The 15,441-nt window shown below is 37.8% G+C and overlaps 2 protein-coding genes across 2 annotated transcripts in view; one reads left to right on the forward strand and one right to left on the reverse strand.

The window, feature by feature from the left end:
- RIOK2 (RIO kinase 2) overlaps positions 1-14,912 on the forward strand; it is a 15,808-nt gene extending 896 nt beyond the window's left edge. Inside the window, exons 2-9 of the mRNA XM_042448332.1 lie at positions 467-583; positions 925-1,100; positions 3,329-3,417; positions 7,821-8,012; positions 8,625-8,717; positions 9,672-10,163; positions 11,961-12,057; positions 14,620-14,912. Of these exons, the coding sequence (XP_042304266.1) occupies positions 562-583; positions 925-1,100; positions 3,329-3,417; positions 7,821-8,012; positions 8,625-8,717; positions 9,672-10,163; positions 11,961-12,057; positions 14,620-14,781 (1,323 nt within the window). The 5' untranslated portion in view covers positions 467-561 and the 3' untranslated portion in view covers positions 14,782-14,912. The remainder of the gene's footprint in view (positions 1-466; positions 584-924; positions 1,101-3,328; positions 3,418-7,820; positions 8,013-8,624; positions 8,718-9,671; positions 10,164-11,960; positions 12,058-14,619) is intronic.
- LOC121920651 (leucyl-cystinyl aminopeptidase-like) overlaps positions 1-15,441 on the reverse strand; it is a 409,227-nt gene that overhangs the window by 242,025 nt on the left and 151,761 nt on the right. The gene's annotated exons all lie outside the window — the stretch shown is intronic.

Genomic DNA, 15,441 nt, shown 5'->3' on the forward strand with positions numbered 1-15,441 from the left:
CCCGCTTTCCACCTGGGCAGGAGCGGCCCAGAGAGACTCTTCCTTGCCGCCGGAGCGGCGTTTCTCCAGGGGGAGAATCTGTAATCTGTACTATATTGTATTTTCATTTTCTTTTGTAAACTGCCGTGATCATAGGAACGGCGGTATATAAATAAAATTTCAATCAAATCAATCAATCAATCAATCAATGCGAACATTCAAAACTAGAGTAAGTTACCATTACCTGGTATATTTGGTTGCTGTCTGAGATATCCTTAAATCTCTTTTGTTTCAGCCTTTTCAGTCCAGCCCAGAGCAGACACGAAATCTATGTGGTTTCTATGAATTCAAATTAGCCCTTAGAAAAGATTAAGACTCCCTTATTTTGGAAGACAGTTAACTTGCTTAATTTTTGTGATTTAAAAGAACATTGCTAGTGATACGCAGGCACATTTAACTTCCCATTGTGATTATTTTAATTCTTCAGCTGTTCAGGGTTATCGATTAACTAATGGAGGATATGATTACCTTGCCTTGAAAACTCTTTCTTCTCGACAAGTTATCAGTTCAGTTGGAAACCAAATGGGTGTTGGAAAAGAATCAGGTATGAGAAAGCATATTTATTTATTGTAATACAATCTAATGGAGGGATTTAAATGTCAGTGCAGAGATTTTCTGTTTGTGTAGTATCTATCCTAAAGATTTAATTATTATTCAGTGTTGCAAACTCTAAAGGATTCTAACTATTTGATCTGTGTTCTTAGCAGTAACATATATCCAACTAGTCTTGGTCTGATGAACCTTAATGATCTGCTGTTCAAAAGCTTATATTAATATGTAGCATTCTAGAATATCTTCACTGAGTAGTACAAAAGTATAATTTAAGTGTGCCACAATTATGTTTTTACAATATCCCTAATTTGACTGAAATTCTGTTTTTAAAAGATATTTATATTGTTGCAAATGAAGAAGAGGAGCAACTTGCATTAAAGTTACATCGGCTTGGGCGAACATCCTTTAGGAATTTAAAAAATAAACGTGATTACCATAAACACAGACACAAGATGTCATGGCTCTACCTCTCACGTCTTGCTGCAATGAAAGAATTTGCCTACATGAAGGTATTGGTTTCTTTTTGATATTTTGATGCTGTTCCTGTAGTAGGTAGACTTGGGTTAAAAGGAGCAAAAAGTCTACAATGGTTTCTTGTAACTTCTTCCTCACAAATTAAATTGATGGATTATGCCCATAATGCCTTAATAAATTGGCTCTTGCTTAACTGATTATATCCTCCCTGTGCCCCTACCTAGGCTTTCATAGCATCCAAGGATGTCTTTTAATGTTTGTACTGTACCTGAAGCGGCAGCCACCCTTTGAAAACTCAGTGGGTTTGGGTGAAAATGATAAAATCCATGGTAAGACCTAGCAGGAAACAACCAGTATTGTAATGTCTTTATATAAATATATATTGCCGTGGCATATAGGTATAGAAAGCATTAAGATAGTGCTTAATTAATTCTGTTTATTGGTAAATTTGCCACAGCAGGTTATAGGAATGGTTAGTTTCTTAAGTTGCTTTAGAGCAGCTTTTGATCTATCATGACAGCTAAGTAGAATCTCCATATTTAAAGGCATTCTGCCTCAATGCTATTCAATAAAAAGAGAACAGAAGCATAGCTGGAAGTGTTGCTTCTTGAATAAAAACACATAGGAGTTTTTTTCTGGGGGGGGGTGAGAAAATATGCTTCTGGATATTATTGTCCAAATAATTTAAAAAAAAAAAAAACTCTGGGGAGGCATGGAAAAGGGCTGTTGCCTTCATGATCTCCTCTTAGACTTTCTTGAAGTGTCTGGTTAGTTGCTTTAAAAACAGGATCCTGGCTTAGATAGACATAGGGAGCTTCTTCATACTGGATCAGACCATTGGTCTCTCTAGCATAGTATTATCATCACTGACTGGACGAACAGGCTTTTTCCTAGTCCTACCAGGAACTGCATATGGCTGTTTCACACTGCATTATTATATATTTTTCTTTTACTGCCTCTATTCAAATAGATAGTATAATAGTTAAATCAGATTACTTGTTGCTGATGATGAGCTTTGCCTTTTTCAGTTTTACAAGAGCAGTTTAAACTACTTGTCAATTAAATGACAATATCTACAACTGAAACATTTGTTACAATCCAGATTTGGCTTGAAGTATCCAAAATTCCCTTAGTATTAGAGACATTAATTGAGGCCAGTCAGGTATCCAAACCAACAATTGATATATGTAAATTTGTTATCTATAAATAAATATGACATGAGATGTTTACAGAAAAAAATGGAAGGAAGAAATGGAATATCCAGTTCTGACTAAACAGTGGCCATCGGTTTCAACATCTGTAATACACACACACACACACACACACAATATTTTATGTAGGTATAACGTGTATAGCCATAACTATAGTTATACATCTCAGACTCTGTCTTTTACAGCAGAATTTGCTCTTTGGAGTGTAGTGGTTGCCACAGTGTCTTGCATATCTTTTGGAATCCCATTATAGTTGAATTTTGGGAGGAAGTAATCATATGAGTAAATTTGGTTTTGTAGAGTTCCTTGATATTCAGGGATGTGCATATTTTGAATTATTTACCAGCTTTTTCTAAATTAATCACCAGTGGAAGTGGATTTATCATGCCCTTTTAGCTGCTAAAAGATTGCTATTAAGGTAAATGTATTATTTCTCCCCCTGTGATCCAATGGATAGAAAAATCTATCAATGCTTGCAACATGTAAAAGAATGATGTATAGATGAAATTTAGAAAAGGACATCTTTGGACATTTGGTCAACTTTTAGAGCAAATTGCAATCAATGTTATTTTTATTCCTTTTGTATTTTTATTTTCCTGCTTTTGTTACACTGGAACATAATTGCAAGTAACTGAGATTTCTTTTGAATGTAAATAAATGTCATTTAAAAATTAAACTACAGCATTCTATAGGGTATTTTCATGGCAATTAAAATGGAATCATTGTGCTATGATTGTGTGGACCCCAGAAATTGCATGAAAAGCAGATGGTTTGCCACTGAGTTACAATCCCTTTGGTCTGCTTCAGTGGCATTCATGTCCTTTTCTCATTCATGCAATTGGATGGAATTTTGGTTAATGTTATTTTACTTACAAGCAACTGATTATATTTGGGCCAACAAGTAGTATTCAGTATTCAAGCTCTCTGTTATTATATTAGTGGATTGGACTGTGAATTTGCCCTAACAGTACATGAGAAAAAGGAGGGCATGGATGTGGAGCTGATCTTCTAAATATTTCTTCTTCTTTCCCCACCCCCTATTTTTTAACCAGGCTTTGCATGACAGAAAATTTCCAGTTCCAAAACCATATGACTACAATAGACATGCAGTAGTAATGGAACTTGTCAATGGCTATCCACTGTAAGTAGTATATAGAGAGATCTTGTAGCACCTTTGAGACTAACTGAAAGAAAGAAGTTGGCAGCATGACCTTTGGTAGACTACAGTCTTCTTGACAGCATAGAGAAAATAATTTATAAAAGCCTGTATTCTTACAAGTGATTCAGTGTACTTACCTCATGGTAAACTGACAGACTGACAGAGATCAATTTGTGATTATAGAAAAAGATCACAATAGCTGTTATTTTTGGCTATTGATTCAGAAAATGAAAAACAATATATGTGATTGCAGAATAAATGTAAACTTTTCTTAGAGGGGATTCAAACCCAAGACTTCTTGATCCTTGTTTGACTTCTTAGGCCAATACACAATGCTGATACTCAAGTCATTATTTTGAAAAGGTGCATTGCACTGCACCAGTGTAAATGTCTTTAATCTAGGAATTCAGTGAGAAAGCAGAGTGAACATTCAGAAGAGATATTTTTTGAGTATCAAAGGCCAAAAACAGATGGCCCTAAAGGGGCGGCACTACACCAGATTGGGACCACAGCAGCCCATACCGCAGCCCCTATCTGGCCTTTTCCCAGCACAAAAAGGAGCAGGAGAAAGCTGCTCCTTTTTGTGCTGGGGAAAAGGTGCCCCTTTTACCACTACCACAACTCTTCTCCTCTCCTGTGGCATGTGGCATCTAAATGCTGTACCACAGGAGCGTTGCCACACTGCCTGCCATCTGGGTGGGTGGGCAGTGTGACTCCAGCATGGGGGCGGAGTCGGGGCATGTGGTGGGTGGATGCCATGCCCCCACACCACCCTCCAGCCAGCTATTATTGCCAGTTTGTTTTGCCCCAAAGTTGAGAATAAGCTAACCTACATGAGCTAAATATCATTGCTTGCTCCGGTTGACAGCACTGTACTATATGAGCCATTAATCTGGCTGTGTACAAGGGACCTACTTTTCTGTGGAGTTGGCCCTTGTTATCCACTGGGGTTTTGGTCCAGGACCCCCATGAATACCAAAATTTGTGGCTGCTCAAGTCCTGTTATATACAATGGCATAGTAAACTGTTGTCTCTTATATAAAATGCTAAAGTCAAGGTTTGCTTTTTGGAGTGTGTGTGTGTGTGTGTAGACACACACTTACATTAATATTTTCAAGCCATGAATGGTTGAATCCTTGGATACCGAATTCATTGATGAAGATGGCAAAGTATATTTTTCAGAACTGAGAAACAAGCTGCCTCTGTATATTCCCTTTTACTTAAACCAAATTTCCCCCAACCTGGTCTCCAGATGTCCTGGCAATCAGGCTTGAAGTGGAACCTAGTATAAGTTTTGATCCAAAACATTTGTAGGGTGGCTGGCTGGGGAAGACTGGCTGATAACTAACCAATTCTGGTTAACTTGAAAAGAATTGGATATCTAAGTTATGTTTGTGTTGATTATGTAAAATGCCGTCGAACTACATCTGAAATTGAAAAATACTGAGTGTACAATAAAGCATGTGATTAGTTTCCTTAGGAGAAATGGTTATTTTCGTTAAGTCTTGTTCATGTTGCATGAACAACTAACAGTTGATGAAAATGGGAAGGGGGGAGTCATCTTCTAGGTGAGCTTTTGTGATTAGGCAAGTAAATTACTGTCGTCCCTCCTTTCTCATTGATTTGAGCTCCGCGGTCTTGAATATTCATGGAGGGGCAGTCTCCATTATTTTCAGTGGGGCGTGCTCTCACAGCGCACGCCCTGCATGGGCTTGCAGGCACGTGCCCCATTCGTACCCGTGGGGCTTGAATATAGGTGGGTCTTCATTTTCGCTGGGGATCGAGAACAGATCCCCCACAAAAACAGAACTGACTGTATATTACTAGTAATTTTCTTTTTTTTAATAGGTTGTTAGCCCTTTGTCCTGACAAGAAGATACTGTCAAATATTAGACTTTCAGTATAATGTCAGAACTCAGTTTCATTTTATGCCTCTTTGATGTTTTTAGTAAAGTTGCTTATAACAGCAGTTTAACATTTTGTGATGTTACCTTTATTTATTTTTATTTGTTTTATAAAATGCCTAAAATTTCTAAGCATCATATTTTAAAATGAAAGTGCTTTCCCTTGCAACTTACAGTTTGCAAAAATTGTTGTTTTTGTTCTGTCCAAACCTATATGTTCACACAGCAAGTCCTGGAATTACACCATTTGTTGTTCTGCTGTGGGGCCTTTTTGGAACAGACAGTTGACATTACAATGAAAGAAAGATGAGAAAATCTGGAGAGGAGTTAAGACTGTTGAATGCTTAGCACTAGCTCAATATTATTCTCTGGAGTTATTTTAACAACAGTGTGCAGTCATTGAAGTTTGCCAGAAAGTGCTGACTGAGTGTGTTAGCACAGCTAAAGGCATTAGTGTCCAATCTGACCTTCATTTTTATTCCTGGATCAAGACTAAATCAGCTGTGGTTGCAAAAAAAAAATGATGGACGCATTATAAATATGATAAGCAGCCATCTGGAGTGAGCTGTTTAATCGAAAAGGAATCACTTTCAAAATTTGAATTAATTGAATAGTAATAAAAGAAAATTCTTTTTTAGATATTCAGCACTTGTTATAAGCTCTTAAAATATCATACATACAAAAGATATTGCAAAATGGATAAAATAATAATTTGGCTGAAGGAACTCCTTTGATGGCTAAAAATAAAAAATAAAAATTCTCAAACTGTTTTTAGTCATAAAGGACAACCAGCAATGATTTGTTCTGAAAAGGCAATATAGTTTACAAGCAAGTTATATTTGGAATTGTATCAAATACAGTGTAAGTACAGGAGATGTTTTAGAAGATTTGCAGAAGACAGAATGCCTCTTGTATGAGATTCCTTTCAGTAGTGTTGCACTGGAAGCAGCCTATGATGCATATCCATGTCTTATGATGGGTACATATTTTGCAAAGAATATGTAGAACAGGCTTGTATATTTCCAGTAATGAAATCAGCTAAATGCAAGAAATCAGTCAGCATATATATCCCCACACACACATAGACACATACAAAAAGCAAGTTTCCATATTAATCTTTCTGCATGGTGGTGGCACACATTTGTTCCCCTGAATAAGTAAATATCAGTAACTTTAACAAAAAAAACCCACCTAGACATGAGGGAGCTGCTAAATGAGTCTTGTCTCTCTGTTATAAACAAGAGATTCTTTTGTTTTCTTGACTTCTTATGAATTGTATATACCTGTATCAAGCTAAAATGTTGCTTTTATGTTATAGATTCAAGGGACGAGATCTGTATTTTTAAGTGCTAATTTTTACCAGATAAAAGTACATTTGTGTTCTGTTTTACACTGTTTGCAGGCAGACTCAGGTTCAGGAATAAAATATTGAGGACACATATTCTGACCAAACAGTCAGGAAAGCAATTGTTTTTTTGTTTGCCTAGCATTTTCCTAGCTGCCCAGATATTGTGTATGTTCAAAAGTAAAGGATGTAGAATCCATGGTTGGAATAAAATAAATACAGTCCGTCCTTGCCTTACGCGAGGGATCCGTTCCGGATCCCGCCGCATAAGGCGAATTCCGCCTATGCTTGAGCCCCATTGGAAACAATGGGGCTCGTGTGCGGCGGCGCGCGGGGCGCAACGGGTGCGCACGCCCATTCAATTGAATGGGACGCGCCGCCCCTTCCGCCCTGCGCACGCCCCGCGGCTTGAGCGCGTATGCTCAAGGCCGCGTATGGCGCGGGCGCACTGTAATACATTTGGTTAGATTTAAGATGCAAAACTGTAATAATGAGCAGCAGTTTGATTGTTCTTATGATAGGTTTGATCATTTGTGGGGAGGGATCTCTCAACATACTCTAGTACACTAAAATCCTCTGTTCTGAAAACAGTTTTTGTAAACCATTCCCTTTCTTTGAATATAGTTTACATACGGTAGTCCACCCATATCTGGGGCATACATTCCAAGATCCCCAAGGGATGCCTGAAACCATGGATAGGACCAAACCCTATGCTAGTAATGTTTTTGGGGGACTACGTAATAATTTTGGACCGTTACTACATAATATTATGGTGGAGTATGAAAATATCATGGGGGACTACGTGATATTTTTGGATCATGGCTGAACATGGGAAACAAACTACAGAAACTGGGGATAAGGGCGGACTGCTGTATGTTTCTTAGCCATGTCTGTTTATAGTCTTTTTAAAAAAAAATCACATATCTCACATCTCATTTTCCAAATGGCCAACTAGTGAATATGCCCTTTCATAAGTCTGCAACTGTACTGAAAATCATCAGGTCTATAGTTTGTAAATTCATTGAAGGTCCTGGGGATTACACTCACAAAACAGTAATTTCTCCTAATTAGAACTTTTAGTTCAATTTATATTAGAATTTGGCTTTCACAAAGCTGACTTTTTATTTACTGTATAGATGTCAAGTGCACCAGCTTGAAGATCCTGCCTCTCTCTACAATGAATTAATGGAATTAATTGTCAAACTTGCTAACCATGGTTTGATCCATGGTGATTTTAATGAGTTCAATCTCATGTTGGATAACGAAGATCAAATCACAATGATAGATTTCCCACAAATGGTGTCTACTTCTCATCCAAATGCTGAATGGTATGTGGACTTCCTCTGTTTATTATCAAGTTGTGACTGTTTTATGATATTGGTAGATCAAGGCTTGGCAATTGTGTGGTGGCCAGGGGCCAATTTTCCACTCTTATAATTCTCACAGACCTAACCCTCCCACCATATACCTAAATACCTTTGATGTACTACATTTTGAAGGAGAAACAGAGGGCAAAGAAGTCATTTGAGAGAGAATAAAAAGATGGCTTTTGAGGCTGTAGGTGGCATTTCCAGGTGATTTTCAAATGACTAAATATTAGAGGCTCATAATCTGGCCAATGTTAAGCAAGTTATTGTTCCTTCTCTGTTTGCTTAGCAACCTAGCTGTACAGATAACTACATTCAGAAAGAAAGGATGCAGCACTCATGTAGCAAAATGAAGTATACACTGAGTCCACCTAAAAATGATGTGAAGATTTTTGTTGTTGTTTTTAAATGGGAGTTACAGAACCTACAAAGTGGGATTCAGGTGGCACATGTATTTGGGACTGTTTTGTATGGCTTAGAGAAAAGAACTCAAATACATTTCATGTATGCATTTTGTTGAAGCTGTACTAGTAGGATGATATAAATGATATAAATTTATTGGGTTTTCATTAGGTATTTTGACAGAGATGTGAAATGCATTCGTGATTTCTTCATGAAGCGCTTTGGCTTTGAAAGTGAACTTTATCCAATGTTCAAGGATATTAGGTAAGGTGTGTGGAAATGAACTACACTTCACACTTCAAATTCCTCCTCCACCCAGTTAATACATTTGTGTTGTCCTCACCCTTTAGCAAGGCATTTGCCATTCTGAAGCTCAGTGTCAACCACACCTCCATGGGTAGACTTACAATGTCTTCACTGTGATTTCTGCAACTGCAATAGCATGATTTTTTTTAATTAAAAATATTCTTGCAGTAGCATGATTTTTAAGATGCTGCCATTACATGAGTGTACTGTTCCTGTTGAAAGCCAATGTCATACATTACATTTCCTATGCAAAATGTGATCCAGTGGTACAAAGTGCAAATTTAGCACCAGTTACAGATTAGATATTGGCAAGTGATTTCCAATGGTGTGTACATTTAATTTTGCTAGACTGATAGTGTTTCAAAATATTTGCTTCTTACTTTGCTTATTCTGTAATCAAAACAAAAATTTACCAGTCTGCTAGTAGAAACAATAAAGTACGAGGGCTCTAAAGATGAGTGAGATAATCTCTACTTGCATAAGAGGTACAACCAGAAAAGCAGACTGCATCATCTCCTGCTAATCAAAGAAGCTACCATAGCCTGTACTCATCCCACAGATTGTCTTGATGTTTAGTTCCATGTTTTGTTTGAGAACTGGTGCTTTACTGAAGAAATTAATTTTGATTGGAGATAATGTAATAATTACTGTTTCCAGTCATTATCCAGACCCTTTTTGTTTAATGCTGAAGTTAAGTTCAAGAAATGGTTATGTTTTAGAACATCCAGGAGCCTGTTTCAAGATTCATGTTCCCTTGAAAGGTTCTAAAAAATCTCCTTTCATGCAGCTCACAAACCACACTTTGTTCACCCCTGCTTTAGAAGAATTGCTTTCTTGTAAAGGTTTACTCACTCTGAACAGAGAAATAATTCACACTTGACTTCCCCTTTTTCCCTCTTTCTCCATTGCCAGAAGAGAATGTTCTCTTGATGTTGAAATTGCAGCCAGTGGTTACACCAAAGAAATGCAGGAAGATGATGAGCTTCTCTACCCAGTTTGCCCTCATGATGAGGGTCATGAAACTTTTGACACACAAAGCCCTGAAGGGGGAGCAACTTTGGGTAGTGGCACAGATCAAAAGACTGATAAAGAACAGAAAGCCTCTGAAATTTTGGTACAAACCAGTGAAGAGGATAGTACAGATGAAAGTGAACAAAGTTTAGAGCTGCAGGAGTTCAGCTGTGCCTTACAACAAATTGAAGGACAATTTATTGCTGCTGCCGATGGGGCTAACACAGAAGGTTCTGTAATTGATTTTTCTGAGGATAAAAAGAAAATTGAAAAATCTACCAAAATTGAAGATCAGACAAGTCAAGGAGAAGATCCTGCTGACAAAGAGTATGAAGATGAATGTCCTGATCTAGTTGACTTGTCCACATTAAACAAAGAATGCAGGCCTTTCAGGTATAGATTAACATTCATCATTCAAAGACTTTCCCATGCTTTTATCCTTTTTCCCTTTCCCAAAGATCCTCCCGCCCTCCCCTTTGAAGTATTATGGATTTTGAAAAGAATTGTGCATTTCTCAGATTAAAAATCCTGGGTTTATTTCAAATGTTAACATGCACACTGCCTTTTTCCTGCTGTAGTCTAACATTCTGACTGGCTGGCTAGTGCTATAAGAATACATTATACTGATAGTGTACTGAAGTTACAATTATTACACAATGCCCTTCATGGGGAAATATTAAAATTGTGCTGCTTATAGTCTGCTTACATCTTTTGGTCATTTCCTAATAGCATAAACTCAGTCCTGATTGATTCAGTCTTCTTGTGAATTAAAACCAAATTATGTATTCCATCAAATTATAACAAATTGTCTATATTTCTGCTTTCAGTTCCTATTCACTGTTCATCAGTTCTGGGCACTGGAATGACCATGGTACCCAGCCTGTATCATGTTTAATGAAATAATTTACAATAGGACCTTGGCATCCACGGATTTAAGAATCCTTGGATGGCAAGCTGCCCCATTGTTCCCAATGGCCACACATGCATGTAGCTGTGCCACCATTAGGGACAGACCCTGTCCTATTGTCTCTAAGGACAGTGCAGCCACATGCACAAGCCGCCAATGGGGGCAATGGGGGCTGTCCTTAATGGTGGCACAACAGCATGCACACGCCAACATTGAGGACAACGAGACTTGAGGGGGAATGGATTCCCCATGGATACCAAGGTCCCACTGTATTTCTTTGCTTCTTGAATGGAGGAATGATGTTGAAAAGGGAGATTCCTTCATCCAAATTCAGTAAATATAATCACCTAAGTCTGACAGGCAAAAAAGTAGCCGTTCAGGCAGCTTCACATTTTTGGAGTGTTTATGAGTCGGTCTTCCTGCAAGCAGTAAAAGATTTAAAATTACAAGAACAGCAATAAACTACAGTTGGTCCTCTTTTTTATTTAGTATTTTTGAGATTTTACAAAACGAAACAGATTTATCTACTTTCCATACATATATATACTTTTATATCTTAGTCATTTTTTTTTACAAAAAACCCTAAATATGCCCTCAGTGCACCCCCACCCCTGGAGCCATTCCCATCTTTATACCAGCTATATACAGTGGGTCCTCCGTGTTTACTTTGACTTTGCAGATTTCATTATTCACAAATTTGATTAATATGTTCTCTCTCGGAATCTCTAGGGCCTCTAACGTAACTCTTACTGTCATCTTTTGTCAAAAGTCACACTGCAGGACTTCGAGATTCCTAGAGAACACTTCTCTAGGCATTTGTAGGTCCTCTAGTGCAATTCCATGGTCAACTTCTGGCAGATTTGACCACAGAATTGCTCTGGAGGACCTAGAGATTCCTAGATGTTCTCTCAAGTAAATTTATTTATTTATTTGAAGGATTTATATCCTGCCTTTCTCCCACAATGGGATTCAGTGTGTTTTTTTAAAAAGTGTTATTTTATTTGCGATTTTTCTACTTTCATGGGAGTCCTGTGTCCCTAATCCCAGCGAATGCAGAAGGTCCATTGTAAATATCCCTGAGAAGGCCCTCTCAAGTCCCTTTCATTCCAGCAGGATTTGAGTGACTAGTTTTCCTGGTGGGTTCTACCTATTATCCACTTTAATCCATGACATAGTTAGCATTTGCAAAGGTAAAGGCTTCCATCAGGATTGTTTTGGATGTGGTGATTAATAAAAAATAGATTAACAGTGTCTTGAGTAAAAACATAATTTCTGTATTGCAGAGATGAAGGAACTTTGTTTCATATCAATGACCACAGAACAAGAACCATGAGTATGACATCAATAGATAGTGCTGGGAGCCGTTCAACAATTCCTCCAGTAAGTTTTATGCCTAAGACACAGTTCCTCAAGATCATCTCCCACATAGTGGTTCACAAGTACAGTTGGCCTTTTGCAGTGCATTTTTGCCTTTAATGGACTTTTTATTAGTCTTTTGGAAATATACTGGCTGCTGCAGTGTGGGTCATATTGGGTGACACAAAAGTAGGATCTTTGAGACCTGTAGTGGAAAATTCAAGAGTATTGTTATTTCTTTATTCTTAAGTTTAAATGATCCAGAATCTTCAAAATCTTAATTAAAATTACTTTAAAGCTTGCAAAAATGACTTATCTTCTAATTGAATCCAGGTGGGCTAACTTCTGAAGACCTGAACCTTTGGGTTTAAGATAATGAACTGTTGTAGTTGCCTCTGAAGGTCATTGGGGATTCTTTGTTCAAGATAACATTATTTTTTAAATATTAATTAATTTTATCTAGCTCCAGGGCAATGTTCTTATTGGATAATTTCAATGGCGATGCTTGAATAGCTGCTGTGGACACTGGAATGTGACCAAACTTCCAATTTTCCTTACTTAATGTACACTGTGTACAACCAAGGGAAATATATTTCCCTACAAATGGACAAAGGACCTATTATGTATTCTTGCAGTTGTTTTATTTCAGATTTCTGCATTTCTTTACTAAACTGTGTGGTTGCATCATTTGTACAAGAGTGCCTCCAAGTGGCTATGTAATTTATTATGCAGTTGGGACTGATGAGAAGTTCAGAGAAGTTAATGTACATTTTAAAGATTCATGTTGTGCTTTTTTAACATAAGATCTTAAATCATGCTTGCTACTTGTTATGTGTTTGCCTGGCTATATGTGCATGTGTATACATTTAATGCATTTTAATAGATGTAGTAACTAGATGTAAGATAGTGGCTTGAACTGATGTTTTCATCAGTGCTAACTTAAATTTTACAATTATGAGCAAAAGCAGAAGGGTCTGGCACATTCTTCCTGACAAGCAGAGATGGAGGTGGAATCTGTTCCTACTTTGTTTTGATGGGTGCAGTTCAGGGATCATCTCACAAAAGGGATGGACTGGAAACAAGACTTTCTTTGTCTCCTGAATTCTTTAAATTCCTGTTAGAAAGCAACCTTTAAATTCCTTTGCTGGGGTGATTAAAAGAGGAGAATTGGGATAAATATCTTGCCCAAGAAAGAAAATTGGTTGCAACACACTTGGCTTTGCTATGTAAGAAAATGAGCAAAGAAACAAACAAAAAAAAAGTGGTTGTTGTTTTTAAGCAACAGTTCAAAAATAAAAATTCTGATTGTACATAATGGCCCTGGAGTATTTTTCTCACAGATGTATTGTTGTTATTTTTAAATAAACCCTATTAGCGATATCTTTCGGGGGGGTTACTTCAGCATAGAAAAATAAGGAGAAAAGGCATTATCCTGTGTTTAGTAAATCCTCCACTCAAATGTATGCTATTGTTTGCCATGAAATCCCATTCTCTAGTCTCCCCTCCAGTGCATGGATACCCAGAGATGGCAAGCTTGAGGTATTAGAGAGGCAATAAAAGTTAGGTTTAGGCTGGTGCTCGCCATTTAGCCAAGGACCCAGCATTTCCTTGTTGAATTTGGGGCCAGCTCATTGCTGGATTGCTTGCCTCTTTTGTAAGCATATTCTTTGCATAAATTTCTGGAAGCAACTTATTCGCTTGTTTCTTCCGTACCTCATCCTTTCCAAAGAGCTCAAACCAGTGTAACTTGGGGCCTGCTCCATTTCATTCTCAAGAGTACCTATAAAGTAAAGGGAGTACTAGTGATGACCATTGAGTTTCATGAGTACCTTGAGATTTGAACCAAACTCTGCTAGGTCCAAGCCTAGTACTGTGATCTACATCCGCAGTACTCAAAGCAGTGATATCTTAAATTATGCCAACCCCTGAGCCATTAGCTATGGTCCCTGGTGAGATTCCAAGAAGGAAGAAACAAACATTGCTGCCATTGGGCATACCTATGGTATCAGCCCGTGGCACACTGAAATAAAATTGCCCGTCTCCCACAACTGATTACCTGAGAAAGCACTTATTTACATCATAGTCTTATCTATGTAGAGCTGTCTGTCTTGTATCTGAGCCATAACCCTAGACAGCCTAAAACATCCCAATAAACGTTCGTTAGATTGATTTGGGGTGTGCATGTATATAATCAAGTTTTTATATGTAGTAAAGTAAAATTAATTTCTGAACTATATGTCAGTACTTTGTTAGGTATGCCATTACTAGTCTCAACCCCAAGGGGGAGTAATGTCTCAGTACTCAAAAGGCTCAGAATATTACTAAGCAATCCACTCTGTCTTTGCCTGTCTGCCTTTTGATACACTCACCAGTTTGATACACTCACCAGTTTTTCAGACCCTTTCCAGTTTATTCTGAGATGTCAAAGGAAAATAATTGTTGTCTATTAGTTCCAAAAAAAATTTCTTCATCAAAATTTGCAAAATTATAAACTTATATATTAGGTGTGACTGCTGTATACAGCATGTTTTGAGGGTTGTGTGACATACAAACAAGATTAATGCCTCATTTTTAAATGTCTTATAGGAACTGGTCAGACAGAAGATAAAGCGTCAGCTGACTAAACAGCAAAAAGCTGCGCTCAGACGGCGGCTGCAGAAAGGAGAAGCCAATGTTTACACCAAACAACAGCGAGAGCACATGCAGAATATCAAGTCAAGTTTGGATTCTGCTAGCTTCTGGGGCTGACATCATACAGAATTCCTTTGTGCCACACAAATCAAAGAAAAAAGGGGATTTCTGCTTCCATTCTTGCTTTTGTAACCTGAATATGTTTTGGATCTATAGATGTCAATTAAAGATATTGACTGTCAATTAAATATATTGAATAGACAATAGAGTGATTGGGTCCCAAATGCGTACTGAAGGCAAACCCAATAAGCCACAACTTGGGTGTATCCAGTGTGATTTTTTGTTTAACCTTGGATGATAGATTACCACCTCCCCTTTATCATAAACTGTGCAAGTCCATGAATTCTAAGAACATGAGACAGTGCTCTCTTACCAGATCCCTCATGGTGCCCAGCATGAGAAAGTGGCAAAAGAATAAGTATATTTGCTTGGCTGGGTTTAGGCTGCCCTTTTGTCTGGGCCCATCACTGCCTGGATCCCACCCCTGGAGCCAGTCAGCTGGACCAGTTGGCTTCTAGTAGGTGGTATCTAGGAGCCATTGAGCAAGGGGAAAATTCCTTTCTTGCCTTTTGGAATATAAAGAAAAGTCCTCGTCTGGAGTTCAGCAAAACTTTTTCTCATGCTACTGTTTGAGAGAGAGCCTCAAACATAATTACCAGAGGAGATAAACTTAGGACAACATTTATTTACCTAGATAGAGAATTTAGAAGAACTTAT

The sequence above is a fragment of the Sceloporus undulatus genome, chromosome 2 (assembly GCF_019175285.1).
Source record: "Sceloporus undulatus isolate JIND9_A2432 ecotype Alabama chromosome 2, SceUnd_v1.1, whole genome shotgun sequence".
NCBI classification, from domain to species: domain Eukaryota; kingdom Metazoa; phylum Chordata; class Lepidosauria; order Squamata; family Phrynosomatidae; genus Sceloporus; species Sceloporus undulatus.